The sequence below is a fragment of the Pristis pectinata genome, chromosome 6 (genome assembly GCF_009764475.1).
Source record: "Pristis pectinata isolate sPriPec2 chromosome 6, sPriPec2.1.pri, whole genome shotgun sequence".
Lineage (NCBI taxonomy): Eukaryota > Metazoa > Chordata > Chondrichthyes > Rhinopristiformes > Pristidae > Pristis > Pristis pectinata.
This window is the reverse complement of record NC_067410.1, coordinates 4,184,816-4,199,803: the sequence shown is the minus strand read 5'-3', so window position 1 is coordinate 4,199,803 and position 14,988 is coordinate 4,184,816. Positions and strand designations below refer to the sequence as shown.

Genomic DNA, 14,988 nt, shown 5'->3' with positions numbered 1-14,988 from the left:
TTTTGTTTGAAAATGCTCTTGTGAAGTTTTTACTTGTTAAATGCACCACATTGATTGGGTAAAGACTCATCTCTGGTGCTGACGTATCCACTCATGGGAACAGTTAACTGGCCTAAACAGCATTAGTGAACAAGGTGGGTTTTTCTGTGAATTTGGTATTTTCCTGGTCACCATTACTAAAGACTAACTCTTTAAATAATCTGGTGAACCTTCACTGCACTCGCCTCTGACGTGGGGTGTCCAGGTCTGTGGATGATATTCCAGGTACAGACTCACTGAGATCCCATGTAGTTGCAGTAAGGTGTTTTTACTCTTGTATTCAATCCTCTTGAAAGTCCAAGTACCATTTCCCTTCCTAACTGATTGTGACACCTTTAAGCTAAACAGCGATTTGCGTAAAAGGACATGCAGGTTTCTCTGGATACGAACACATTTTAATCTCGCAGCACCAAAGAAACTCTTCCACTCTTCTACATTTTCTATTAAAGTGGATAACTTCACATTTTTCTTCATTATACTCTATCTTCCCTTGTAAATTGGTTTATTATTGTCACACGTACAGAGGCACAGTGAAAAACTTTGTTTTGCATGGCATCCCTATAGATCATTTCATTGCAACAGTGCATTGAGGTAGTACAAGGGAAAACAATAACAGAATGTAGAATAAAGTGTTACAGTTACAGAGAAAGAGCAGTGCAGGCAGACAATAAGGTGCAAGGTCATAATGAAGTAGATTGTGAGGTCAAGAATCCATCTTATCGTACTAGAGGATTTATAACAGTGGGATAGAAGCTGTCCTTAAGCCTGGTGGTATGTGCTTTCAGGCTTTTGTATCTTCGGCCTGATGGTACTACCTCAATGTACTGATGTGATGAAATGATCTGTACGGATGGCATGCAAAACAAAGTTTTACATGTGACAATAATAAACCAACTTTCTAATTTAATTTTTACCTACTGGGTGAAAAAAAACCTCTCAGATTCCCTCTAACCCGCCTCACTTTCAACCCTTGTCCTTCTTGACGGAGATTATAGACTTTAGAATAATTGTCAAGTAATAACCAATATGTGACCGAACATCTGTAATTTATCTAAACTGTTGTTAATTAAAAGGATTCAAGTTGAAGGGGAAACTATCACAAATCTCGTTGGGTCTTCAGTCTACCTGTTCTCCTCTCAGTCCTGCTCCCACCTCCCACTTTCCCATCAAATTGACAACAGTCAGTCACTCCCACACCTCAGAAGACACTCATCAATGGAGTCCTTTGAAGTTATTTAGTATTGGTATTGGTTTATTATTGTCACTTGTACCGAGGTACAGTGAAAAACTTGTCTTGCATATCGATCATACAGGTCAATTCATTACACAGTGCAGTTACATTGGGTTAGTACAGAGTGCATTGACGTAGTACAGGTAAAAACAATAACAGTACAGAGTAAAGTGTCACAGCTACAGAGAAAGTGCAGTGCAATAAGGTGCAAGGTCACATCAAGGTAGATCATGAGGTCATAGTCCATCTCATCGTATAAGGGAACCGTTCAATAGTCTTATCACAGTGGGGTAGAAGCTGTCCTTAAGTGTGGTGGTACGTGCCCTCAGGCTCCTGTATCTTCTACCCGATGGAAGAGGAGAGAAGAGAGAATGACCCGCATGTGTGGGGTCTTTGATTATGCTGGTTGCTTCACCAAGACAGTGAGGGGTAAAGACAGAGTCCAAGGAGGGGAGGCTGGTGTCTGTGATGTGCTGGGCTGTGTCCACAACTCTCTGCAGTTTCTTGCGGTCCTGGGCAGAGCAGTTGCTGTACCAAGCCGTGATACATCCAGATAGGATGCTTTCTATGGTGCATTGATAAAAGATGGTGAGTGTCAAAGGAGACAAACCAAATTTCTTTGGCCTCCTTTGGAAGTAGAGGCACTGGTGAGCTAGTTCTTGTTTTGTTTCTTTCTGTCGAGCTGACCTGATTGGTGTCCTTGGGATCCAATATCTACAGAACAGGTGATTTCCATTTGCATTGACGAAATGAGGAAGGTCCCTGTAAAGCAAACCTTGAGGACTCATTCCATCATCTGTTTCCTCCAACCCTTTGGGTCAGTAGCAGTAATAACATAGACCGCGACCCATGCTGTTGAGAGAAAGGGGTGGTCAATGAGCTACGTCTTAATTGTTCAAGTAGGTGACATCAGACTCTGCAGCCATTGTGATAACTCTCTGTTGAACTATGTACCCTTTGTTGCAGGGACATATCCTTCATGCATGAGCACAAAACGAGCCAAGTACATTTGAAATGAAAATAGAACCCAGCAGAGACTTCAAAACAAATCACCATAACCAAACGCCAGACAATCACAGAACTCTGGGGAACTCTTAACTCGGTGTTGGGCTTCAGTCGCTCCACAGTTGTCACCGAACCTGAAAACATCGTTACACTTCCTTCCAAGGACCTAGGACACAGGAACAGGATTGAGTTGTCCTGTCCCTGGAGCTGACAGTGGCATCAGAGCTGATCCCACGGAATCGTGGAGTCATAGAGGACCTTCGGCTATAGAAGTGTTTACCTTATGAGAGGCACAGATAAGGTGGATGGTAACAGTCTTTTCCCCAGGGTAGGGGAGTCCAGAACTAGGGGCTATAAATTTAGGGTGAGAGGGGAAAGATTTTAAAGGGACCTGAGGGGCAACTTTTTCACGCAGAGGGTGGTGAGTAGATGGAACGAGCTGCCAGAGGAAGTGGGTGAGGCAGGTACAATAGTGTCATTTAAGAGGCACTTGGATAGGTACATGGAGGGGTGGGGCTTGGAGGGATATGGGCCGAACGCAGGAAATTGGGACTAGCTGGGTGGTGGGCACCATGGTCGGCATGGACTGGTTGGGCCGAAGGGCCTGTATCCATGCTGTATTGCTCTATGGCCCAACTCGTCCATGCCAACTATGGTGCTCACGAAGCTAGTTCCATTTGCCTGCATTTGGCCCATATCCCTCTAAACCCCTCTTACCCATGTACTTATCCAGATGTCTTTTGAATGTTGTTATTGTACCTGCCTCCACCACTTCCTCTGGCAGCTCGTTCCACATATGTACCACTCTCTGTGTGAAGAAGTTGCCCCTCAGGTCCCTTTTAAATCTTTCCCCTCTCACCTTAAACTTAGGCCCTCAAGCTTTTAGTTCCCCTTCCTCTGGGGGGGTGGGGAAGACCATGTGTGTTTACCCTATCTATACCCCTCATGATTTTATACACCTCTATAAGGTCACCCCTCAGTCTCCCACATTCCAAGGAATAAAGTCCTAGCCTGCCCAACCACTCCCTGTAACTCAGGCCCTCGAGTCCTGGAAGTATCCTCGTAAATCTTCTCTGTACTCCGGTTTAATGATGTCTTTTCTATAAACAGGGCGACCAAAACTGAACAACAGATCTTACCCTCAGCTCCTTTTTTTTCTGCCTGTTCTCTCTAATCCTTGACTCCCCTATGGAGCAAAGTCTGTCCATCTCCACATCCACTGACTACCTCCCTCAACACCTCTCTGGAGTAGAAGGTTCCAAAGATTCACCAGCCTCTGAGGGAAGAAATTCCTCCTCATCTCAAAACGAAGTGAGCAGTCCCTTGTTCTGACATTATCCCACTTCTGGATTCCCCTCACCAGGGGAAATGTCCTCGAAACGACTTCCCTGCTAAGGCCCCTCAGAATGTTGAATGTTTGAATAAAAATACTTGCTGTTCTAAACAGTGTAGGGCCAACCTGCTCGATCTTTCTTCTTAAGGCAGCTGCTCCAACACAGAAACATAGAACATAGAGACATAAAAAAGCCTACAGCACAATTCAGGCCCTTCAGCCCACAAAGCTGTGCCGAACATGTCCCTACCCTAGAAATTACTAGGCTTACCTATAGCCCTATCAGCCTTGTGAAACTTTCAATTCCCTCCAAAGCAAGTATTAAGTAAGAAGACCAAGTCTGTGGGTGAGACTTCAGGTGCAGTCTCACCAATGCAAACTTTACCTACTTCATACCCTTTGCAATAAAGGCCAACATTACATTTGCTTTCCTCATTACTTGTTATACCTGCGGAATTAACATTTTTTGTTTCATATACAAGTCACCAAGGTCCCTTTGTCATAGAGTTATAGAACCATACAGCACAGCAACAGACCATTCGACCCACAATGTCTATGCTGATCAGTGGCTGCCCTTCCATACTAATCCCATCTTCCAGCAATTGGCCCATAGCCCTCTATGCCTGGGTGATTCAGGTGCTCATCTCGACGCTTCTTAAATGCTGTCAGTGACTCTGCTTCCACCTCTCTCTCGGGCAGTGTGTTCCAGGTACTCACCGCTCTCTGGGTGAAAAACTGCACTGTAACATTCTGTCGTCTCTCTCCAGTTAAACAATATTCTGATTTTCTGTTCTTCCTACCAATGTGGAAACTTGGTGCCTCACTACATTATACTCTTGAGTTGAAGGCTTTCAGTCCAGATCTTTGAAGTATCTGATGTGGAATTTTGGTGCCTTGAATCAAAATCTGAGAAAGAAGCAGGTAAAGGAGGTGGAAGGTCTTTGTGCCAGTGTATGTCAAAGTCAAAGTCGAGTTTATTGTCATCTGCACAAGTCCATGTGTGCACAAGTGCAATGAAAAACTTACTTGCAGCAGCATCACAGGCACAGAGCATCAGATAAGCAGCATTCACAAGAAAAACATAAATTGAACATAAATAAAACACAATGTTTACAAGGAAGAACACAATTAGAACAAAAACAAAGACTATTTTAGTCCGAAGTGATCAAAGTGGTCATAGTGTTGCTAAACTGCAGTGATTAGGGTTTGGTCAGTTGGTTCAAGAACCGAATGGATGAAGGGAAGCAGCTGTTCCTGAACCTGGTGGTGCTGGACTTCAGGCTTCTGTACCTCCTGCCCGATGGGAGCTGTGAGAAGATGTCATGGCCCGGATGGTGGGGCTCTTTGATGATGAATGTTGCCTTCTTGAGGCAGCACCTCCTGTAGATACTCCCGATGGTGGGGAGGGATGTGCCCGTGATGTATTGGACAGGGTCCACTACTCTCTACAGCTTCTTATGTTCCTGTGCATTCACAGATCCTTGAATAAAGAATGAAGCATTGAATCTTACACCACTGCTGAGCAAGACATTACCCACTACTCACAAGAGGCTAATTATAAATCCAGATGCCACTGACAGTGCAGATGTTGCTCTTTCTAATCTACATTTGGATCATTGCATTTCTGATTATTACATTTTGAAATCGTAAAGCTGCTGATCACACAGTCTGCGGACGTGAGCTTTGACTTTTCTGCTGATGCTGAGGTAGACAGACGAGGCAGCAACTTCTTCTTATTGTATTGGCCGGTGCTTTATTTGGCTGTGAAGTGGTGGAAGAACAAACGAACACACCATTCAACCCAAGTAGCCTTTGGGAGGAGAGCAGTTGTCCACGAGAGTCTGTTCCATAATGTTCATTTAATCGACATGATCCTCCATTTCCTGACTGGTTGCATCACGGCCTGGTACAGCAATTCGCATGTGCAGGAACGTAAGAAGCTGCAGAGAGTAGTGGACCCTGCCCAATACATCACGGGCATGTCCCTCTCCACCATCGGTCATCTCTAAAGGAGGCGCTGCCTCAAGAAGGCAACATCCATCATAGATCCCCACCGTCCGGGCTGTGCCATCTTCTTGCAGCTACCATCGGGCAGGAGGTACAGAAGCTTGAAGTCCCACAACACCAGGTTCAAGAACAGCTATTTCCCTTCAAACATTTGGTTCTTGAACCAACCCGCACAACCCTAATCACTGCCTCAGTGCAGCAAACACTATGACCACTTTGCACTACAATGGACTTTGTTTTTGTTCTAATTGTGTTCTTTCTTTTGAAAATTGTGTATAATTTATGTCATTAAGTTGTGTTTTTCTTGTGAATGCTGCTTATCTGATGCTCTGTGCCTGTGATGCTGCTGCAAGTCAGTTTTTCATTGCACCTGTGCACACATGGACTTGTGCATCTGACAATAAACTCGACTTTGACCATTTCCTTCTCCCTCAATTGTTTCAAAAGCCCTCCTTAAAGTCCATCGACCTCAAAACTTATAATCCTTGGGCTGACTCTCGGGAATGCTCCAAGCCAAAGACGTCTTACATGGTAGGTCAGACTTTGTCGTCCATAATCTCCTGCCATCGTGAAGGAAATGAGTTGCAGCGAGGGTTGTGTAGGGGGGTGGGTGGCAGGGAAGGAGTGTCATGTATCGTCTCCAGCTTAGAACATACAACACCACAGCACAGGAACAGGCCCTTCGGCCCACGATGTCTGTGCTGAACACGATGATGAATTAAATTAAATCTCCTGCCTGCACATGATCCATATCCCTCCATTGCCCTGTTGATCCCTGTAAGAATATTGTCTATTTTAATGAGATCACCTCTCATTCTTTTAAATCCAAGAGGCTTGTTCCCCTGTTCTTAACCTCCACAGATAGGATCACCAGTCCCACCACCCAGGGAATCAAACCTTTGTTGCTCTCCATCTCTCTCTATCACCAGTACTTCCTTCCTGAGTTATGGAGAATAGACCTGTACACATTATTGTAGGTGTACACAGTATTGTAGGTGCGGCCTCACCATAGCCCTGTGTAATGCACTCAAATCTAATGCAATTATTGTCAACCTACTCTTCATTTGCTGTAACTGCTTGTTAACTTCCAGGGATTCATATTTAATCTCACTCAAGTCGCTCCAAACAACACCTTTCAATCTCCCACCATTTAAAAAGATACTCAAAATGGATGACCTCACATCTTTCCATGTTATATTCCATCTGCCACATCCTTGCCCATTCGTTAGCCTGTCCATATATCCTTGAAGCTCCCCTGTATCCTTATCATGACCCACACCGTCAGTCATCGCTGTAACCGGGATATATTGCACTTGGTCCCCTCAGCAGAAACAGAGTCTGTTCTGAGCTCTGTCATGGGAAGGGATGACAAGGTTCAAGGATTGCTCAAAGCTTTTTGAAGAAGTTCAACGTCATCACTGACTCCTGGGAATCTCTGACCCCTGACGTCTTTCAGTGGAGACAGAGGATTTGGAATGGGATTGAGGATCTCCAGGCCATCCATTGGAAGCGCACTGAAGTTCTTCATAATCTGCGAAAGGAATGGACCACCTCATGATCTACCCACCCATCCCCACTGACCACTCCGCCCCATCTATGTGCCTCCCATAGTGATCTCATCACTCACTGCAGAACCCACAGAATCAGAGTGAAAACAAATCATCCTCCATCCTGAGGGACTGCCTAAGAAGAAGAACTAGAATTTTCCTTACCAATGTCAGGCCAACTGCTCTGTAGTTCCCCATTTACTTTCATTTCTGTTCTTAAAGAGTAAACAGTAGGGCCCTGGAAAGCGTGGTAGAACAGAGAGACCGAGGGGTATGGGTACATAGTTCCCTGAAAGTGGTGACACAGGGTGGTGAAGAAGGCATTTGGCACGCTTGTCTTCATTGGTGAGGACATTTGTGTACAGGAGTTGGGACATCATGTTACAGCTGTACAAGTCATGGGTGAGATCACACGGAGTATTGTGCGCAGTTCTGGTCGCCCAGCTACAGGAAGGATGTCATTAGGCTGGAAAGGATGCAGGAAAGATTCACGAGGATGTTACCAGGACTGGAGGGGTTGAGATGTTGGATAGGCTGGGACTTTTTTATTCTGGAGCATAGGAGACTGAGGGGTGACCTTACAGAGGTATATATCATCATGTGGGGCATGGATAAGGTGGATGGTCACTTCTTTTTCCCAGGGCAGGGGATTCTAAAGCTGGAAGACATTGGTTTAAGGTGAGAGGGAAAAGATTTAAAAGGGACCTGAGGGGCAAGTTGTTCAACACAGAGGGTGGTGTGTATAAGGAACGAGCTGCCAGAGGAAGCTGCAGAGGCAGGTACAATAACATTTAAAAGACATTTGGACAGGCACATGGATAGGAAAGGTTTAGAGGGATAAGGGACAAACACAGGCAAATGGGACTAGATTGGATAGACATCTTGGCCAGCATGGACAAGTTGGGCTGAAGGGCCTGTTTCCATGTTGTATGACTCTAGTTGGGGTTACAAGGGTAGCAAGAGATCAGCTGATTCATCAAACTCAGCATCATGCATTGTTATTGGTACTGGTTTATTTTTGTCACTTGTACCGAGGTACAGTGAAAAACTTGTCTTGCATACTGTTCATACAGATCAATTCATTACACAGTGCATTGAGGTAGTACAGGGAAAAAACAATAACAGAATGCAGAGTAAAGTGTCACAGCTACAGGGAAGTGTAGTGCAGGTAGACAATAAGGTGCAAGGTCATAACAAGGTAGATTGTGAGGTCAAGAGTCCATCTCATCTGAACACATCCCATACCTCCCAGCCAGGGAATCATCTGGGAGAGGCAAGAACCCAAGGTTGATAAGAGAGAAAAAAATTCAGAGAGGCAAATTCCTTTCAGAACTCCTTCAAGCATGAAACACAAAATGTTAACATGCAAGCCCCACAAGTAGTCAGGAAGGCAAATGGTATATTGGATTTTATCACTGGGGCGTTGGAGATTAGAAATAGAGAAGTTCTGGTGAGGCCACACCCAGAGAACTGTGTTCACTTCTGGCTCCCTTATTTAAGAAAGGATATAATAGCATTGGAGCAAAGGACGGGCCCTTCAGCCCACAATATTGTGCCGAACTAATTAAACCAATGGCTCCCAATTAACCTAATCCCTCTTCCCCGCACATTGACAATATGCCTCCCTTCTCTGCATATTCATGTGCCTACTTAACAGCCTCTTAAACCCCTCTATCATATCTGCCTCCACCACCACCCCTGGCAGCACATTCCAGGCACCCACCACTCTCTGTGTAAAAAACTTGCCCCTCTGTACCTTCCCACACTCACCTTAACTACATGCCCTCTAATACTGGACGTTTCAACCCTGGGAAGAAAATAGTGGCTGTCTATCTATGCCTCACATAATTTTATAAATTGCCATCAAATCTCCCCTCAGCCTGTGTCGCTCCAGAGAAAACAGCCCCAGCTTGTCCAACCTCTGGGACAATTCACTGGGATAGTTCTTGGGACAAGAGGGTTTTTCAATCATGAATGGCTAATAAAACACTAGACCTGTATTCATTGTTTAGAAGAATGAGGCTGATCTCTTTGAACCAAATAAGATCCTGAGGGGGCAAGTTGAGGTGTCTTCACCAGTGGGAGGTCTTAAATGAGGGAACTTAGTTCTAAGGTGGTAAATTATTTAAAACTGAGACACTTAGAAATTCCTTCTCACAGTGGGCATTGAATCTTTGGGAATTCTATTAAGAACTCATCAAATTCTATCAAAATATCTATCAAAATATTAAGAGGAATAGATAGAGTGGACAATCAGTGCCTCTTCCCCAGGGCACCAATGCTCAATACAAGAGGTCATGGCTTTAAAGTAACGGGTAGGAAGTTCAAGGGAGATATCAGAGGAAGGTTTTTTACCCAGAGAGTGGTTGGGGCATGGAATGCGCTGCCTGGGGTGGTGGTGGAGGCAGGTACATTAGTCAGATTCAAGAGATTACTAGATAAGCATATGGAGGACTTTAAAATAGAGGGATATGTGGGAGGAAGGGGTTAGATAGTCTTGGGTGGGGTTTAAAGGTCGGCACAACATTGTGGGCTGAAGGGCCTGTATTGTGCTGTACTGTTCTATGTTCTCTGTAATTCTCTGTCCCAGAGGGTTGTGGAGGCTGGATCATTGGTAATATTTAAAGAGGAAACAGATACATTTTTTGAAAGATCAGGGAATTGAGGGTGATGGAGAACTGGCACAGAAGAGGAGAAGAGACCAGCATAGATCAGCCATGATAGCATTGAATGGTGGGGCCGAGTGGCCTACTCCTGTTCCTATTTTCTTGTCTGCCTCTCTTGATATGGGTATCCTGGAGGCTCAAGACCACAGTCTGATTTATTCCTCAAGGACAATACTGCTTCTGATGAAGGGTCACCAACCTGGAACGCTAACCCTGTCTCTCCCTCCACAGACGCTGCGTGACCCGCTCAGTGTTTCCAGCATTCCTTTATTCCTGACCTATTTTCCTTATCGTTATATCTCAGAATACAATTAGTGACATCGGCTTCCCAGCCACACACATGCCAAGTGGCTCACGTGAACAATGCAGTGTTCAATGTGTGTGTGTATTATTCATGGTACAAAAAAGATTGCCAGCGAACGCGCACAAAGAGCTCCCTCCGACAGCACTCAGGTCTCTCGCTGAAACAAAATACCAAATTAGCCAAAGGGGGGAGCATCAGAACACCGCCAGAGGCAGTCGATGTGATTTCCGCGATTCATAGAGGAGGAAGTGTTCAAAAAAAACATTCTTCACAAGATTGCGGAGCGCAATGCGAAGCGAGAGGCGAGGGCTTGGCAGGGAGACGCCGTGATAACGAGGTAAGGGGGTCCCCCTGTGTTATGTCATTGTTTCGTGATCCGTTACGGTTATTTATTCGAGGACTCCGCTGGGTTCCGTTCCCCATTTCAAACGCCTTCCGTGGTGGCTGTTGGGCACATGGGTTGAGAATGTGTTCCCGTCGCAGAGGGCACAGCTCCCCGGAGAGTTGACATCATGGCTAGAGAACAGTTGGAGACATACAGCAGTGATGTAACTTTCTAAATTGTTCCATCTCTCTCCCTCTGATAATGTGTACCAGGACCTGCTGTACTGATACAATGCTTCAGGACCGTTTGACTCCCCAAGGCTTGCTCTACAGAGACCTGAAGCACTTTGTCAACGAGGATGGAAACTACCTGTTCTGTCGGTACTGGGAACCCTCAACTCCCCCCAGGTGAGCACTCTGTGAGTTGTTTGGAGCTAAACTCAAGGGGCATGAGTTGGTGAGTGAGTTTATCGTGGCGTGTGCTGTGCAGGTGTATTTGACCTTTGTGAGTTATAAAGCAGAACGTTTGGCTGGGATTCATGAGGTGTGTTACAACAGTGAGTTCCGAGGGAGCGGCTTTCTCAGGTATCAGGCAAGGGTGCAATCCTTCATCAGAGACAATGAACCTTGTCGTCCTTTCCTTTAAAAGACACACTGCAAGCTATACCCGGCTTTGAAAATCAATACTTAATCAGGAACTTCTTGATGTAATGTTTCCTCAGACCTCCTTTCACCCTGCTGTGTAATGAAAAAGTTAAAGTCCGTATGTCCAATTAACAGGGGCAGGAATTAGGACATAAATCTCGATGGATTAAATGCGGTGGGATAATCGATGTGAAACGGTTCCTGGGCTCGTTTATTGCACGGATAATTCTCCACAACTGGTGTGTTTGAGTTGTACAGTGGTGCACTCCTTTATACCACCTGCACCAGGATACACCATTGCAAAGGTTGATTTGCATTGTCGTAGCGCCCTGGGCGACATAAAGAAATCCTTGCATCGCCCGACCAATTCGACAAGACCTCTCTCCCGCTCGCTGATCGGATCGCTCCGGTCTCGGCCGACGCGCCTTCTGATCCACCCCTCCGCACTCTCCCTTCAGTTAAAGCTGTTCTGTTAAACTCAGCTCTCTAACACGATGGTTGCTGTCAAACTTTTGCTTCATGGCCCTCCTGGGCCGTGCCTTGGCGGGCGACAGAGGAGCTGCAGGTATTGGTGTTGGTTTATTATTGTCACTTGTACCGAGGTACAGTGAAAAACTTGTCTTGCATGCCGTCCATACAGATCATTTCATCACATCAGTTCATTGAGGTAGTACAAGGGAAAACAATAACAGAATGCAGAATAAAGTGTTACAATTACAGAGAAAGTGCAGGCAGACAATAAGGTGCAAGGTCATAATGAGGTAGATTGTGAGGTCAAGTGTCCATTTTATCATACTGGGGAACCGTTCAATAGTCTTATAACAGCTGGATAGAAGCTGTCCTTGAGCCTGGTGGTACGTGCTTTCAGGCTTTTGTATCTTCTGCCTGATGGGAGGGGGAGAAGAGAGAATGTCTGGGGTAGGTGGAGTCTTCGATTATGTTGGCTGCTTTACTGAGGCAGTGAGAAGTGTAGACAGAGTCCATGGAGAGGAGGCTGGTTTCTGTGACATTCTGAGCTGCGTCCACATCTCTCTGCAGTTTCTTGCGGTCCCAGGCAGAGCAGTTGCCGTACCAAGCTGTGATGCATCTGGATAGGATGCTTTCTATGATGCATTGATAAAAATTAATCATTGTTGTAGGAAACAGAAGTTCAAAATGATATAGAACACAGAACAGTACAACACAGGAACAGGCCCTTCAGCCCACAGTGTTGTGCCAAACTAATTAAACTAATGATGCCTGATTACATTAATCCCTTCTGCCTGCACATGGTCTGATCTCTCCAATCCCTGCACATCCATGTGCCTGTCTAAGAGGCTCTTAAACCCCTCTATTGTATCTGCCTCCACCACCACCCCTGGCAGCACATTCCAGGCACCCACCACTTGGCCCTATACATCACCTTTGAATTTTCCCCCTCTCACCTTAAAAGCATGCCCTCTAGTACTAGACATCTTGACTCTGGGGAAAAGATATCACCTGTCTATCTATGCCTCTCATAATCTTATAAACTTCTACCGGATCTCCCCTCAGCCTCCACTGCTCCAGAGAAAATAACCCAAGTTTGTCCAACTTGGATGCAGTCCTGATGAAGGGTTTCGACCTGAAATGTCGACAATTCCTTTCCCTCCCGCAGATGCTGCTCGACCCACTGAGTTCCTCCAGCAGATTGTTTGTTGCTCCAGATTCCAGCATCTGCAGTCTCTTGTGTGTCCAAGTTTGTCCAACCTCTCCTTGTCGCACATACCCTCTAATCCAGGCAGCATCCTGGTGAACCTCTTCTGCAGCCTCTCCAAAGCCTCCATATCCTTCCTGTAATGGGGCGACCAGAACTGAATGCAATTCTCCAAGTTAGAAGGGAAAACCAGCTTCTGCTGCTTGTTAACAAGAGTACAGATTGAAGATAAATGGCAAAAGAACCAGGGGAGATGTCATAATTATTTCTGGCAGTGAGTTGTTCTGATCTCCAAAACACTGCCCTGAAAGGGTGAACAGAGCAGATTCAACAGGAGCTTCCACAGATGGACATTTGCCTGAAATTTGCCAGGACCATTGCAAAATTTGAGTTGGTGGGAATAATTAGTTAAATCCAGAGAGCCAGCAGAGAAAAGTGACGGGCCGAATCACCTTCCCTTGGGCTACACAATACCAAGATTACAATCTGTATGCCCATATGTTGTCCTGATGCAGGGTTTCAACCCAAAACGTTGACAATTCCTTTCCCTTCCAGAGATGCTGCTTGAGGTTTAGGGTTGAGAGCCTGCATCAGGACCATCCCTCTGCCTCCACGGATGCTGCCTGATCCGCTAGGTTCCTCCAGCAGATTGGTTGTTGCTCCAAATTCCAGCATCCGCCGTCTCTCGTGTCTCTCTGCTGTTGTTGTTTTGTTGTTGTTGTCGATCAGTTGTTCTCATCTAGTCTATAGTGTTGCGATGTGTACAGAGATGGCTGATCAGACCAAGCTGGGCTCGAAGGTTCCTTTTACATTGATGACAGAGGTGCAGGGATTCTGGAGCATCCAAATCTCTTTACCTCTTTGCTTCCTCCATTTGAGCTTTGTCATCTGAGCGGGAACATCAAGGTGGACCAATGAGTGACCAGGAATGGGATCTTGTTGGTTCTAAGCCAGTGATAGTGCTTCCAATTATGGTGTTCCCTCCAGAATGTGTCATAGAGTCAGACAGTGCTGAGACAGGTCCTTCGGCCCACCCAGTCCACGCTAGCAAACAAGCATTCTCCTGCACCAATCCTACACCAAACCATTTTATTCTCCCTACATTCCCGTCAATTCTTTCCTGATTCTCCCAGCACCAACCTACACAAGGGGCAATTTACAGTGGACAGTTAACCTATAGGATGTGGGAGCGAACAGGAGCACCCAGGGAGAAAGACCTGTGGTCACAGGGAGAACGTGCAAACTCTTCACGGACAGCCCCTGAGGTCAGGATCGAACCGATGTCAGGATCCAGCTGCACCACTGTGCTGCCCTAAAATGAAGAGTGAACAGAGGACTGAAGCTTGGATCTTATTGATTTGTGCGGACGTGGGCTCAGTTACGAAGGATGATGCATGTACCAACCAGTGAATATGGAGTCATACAGCATGGAAACAGGCCCTTCGGCCCAACTCGTCCATGCCAACTGTGTTGCCCAGTGAGCTAGCCCCATCTGTGCGCGTTTGGCCCATAACCCTCTAAACCTCTCCTATCCATGTACTTATCCAGACAGCTTTTAAACATTGCTAATGTGCCCACCTCAGCCACTATTTCTGGCAGCTCGTTCCAAATACGCGCCACCCTTTGCGTGAAGAAGCTGCCCCTGAAGTCCCTTTTAAATCTCTCGCCTCTGATCTTGGGGCAGGCATGGTAGTGTAGCGGTTAGTGTAACACTATTACAGTGCCAGCGACCCAGGTTCAATTCCAGCCACTGTCTGTAAGGAGTTTGTACGTTCTCCCCGTGTCTGCGTGGGTTTCCTCCGGGTGCTCCGGTTTCCTCCCACATTCCAAAGACGTACGGGTTGGGAAGTTGTGGGCATACTACATTGGCGCCGGAAGCGTGGCGACACTTACGGACTGCCCCCTTAACACTCTACGAGAAAATGCATTTCACTGTGTGTTTCGATGTACATGTGACTAATAAAGATATCTTATCTTATTTTAAACCTATGCCCTCTTGTTTTTAGAACCCCCTCCCTGGGAAAAAGACTTTCACCCTGCTTATGCCCCTCATAATCTTATACACCTCTATCAGGTCACCCCTCAATCTCCTACGTTCCAGGGAATAAAGTCCTAGTCTACACAACCTCTCCTTGTAACTCAGGCCCCCAAGTCCAGGCAACATCCTGGTAAATCTTTTCTGCACTCTTTCTAGTTTAATAACGTCTTTCCA

The 14,988-nt window shown here is 45.9% G+C and overlaps 1 protein-coding gene across 5 annotated transcripts in view; it reads left to right on the top strand.

Annotated features, from left to right (window-relative positions):
• The first annotated feature begins 10,192 nt into the window (after positions 1 to 10,192).
• The window catches only part of mgll (monoglyceride lipase), an 83,875-nt gene continuing 79,079 nt past the window's right edge, over positions 10,193 to 14,988 (top strand). For 2 of the 5 annotated variants that reach the window (XM_052018085.1, XM_052018084.1), the window contains exons 1-2: positions 10,195 to 10,469; positions 10,730 to 10,864. In XM_052018085.1, the coding sequence (XP_051874045.1) occupies positions 10,749 to 10,864 (116 nt within the window). In that variant the 5' untranslated portion in view covers positions 10,195 to 10,469; positions 10,730 to 10,748. Of the gene's footprint in view, positions 10,470 to 10,729; positions 10,865 to 11,521; positions 11,667 to 14,988 lie in introns of those variants that run through there. The other 3 variants (XM_052018086.1, XM_052018087.1, XM_052018083.1) reach the window with 3 other exon arrangements.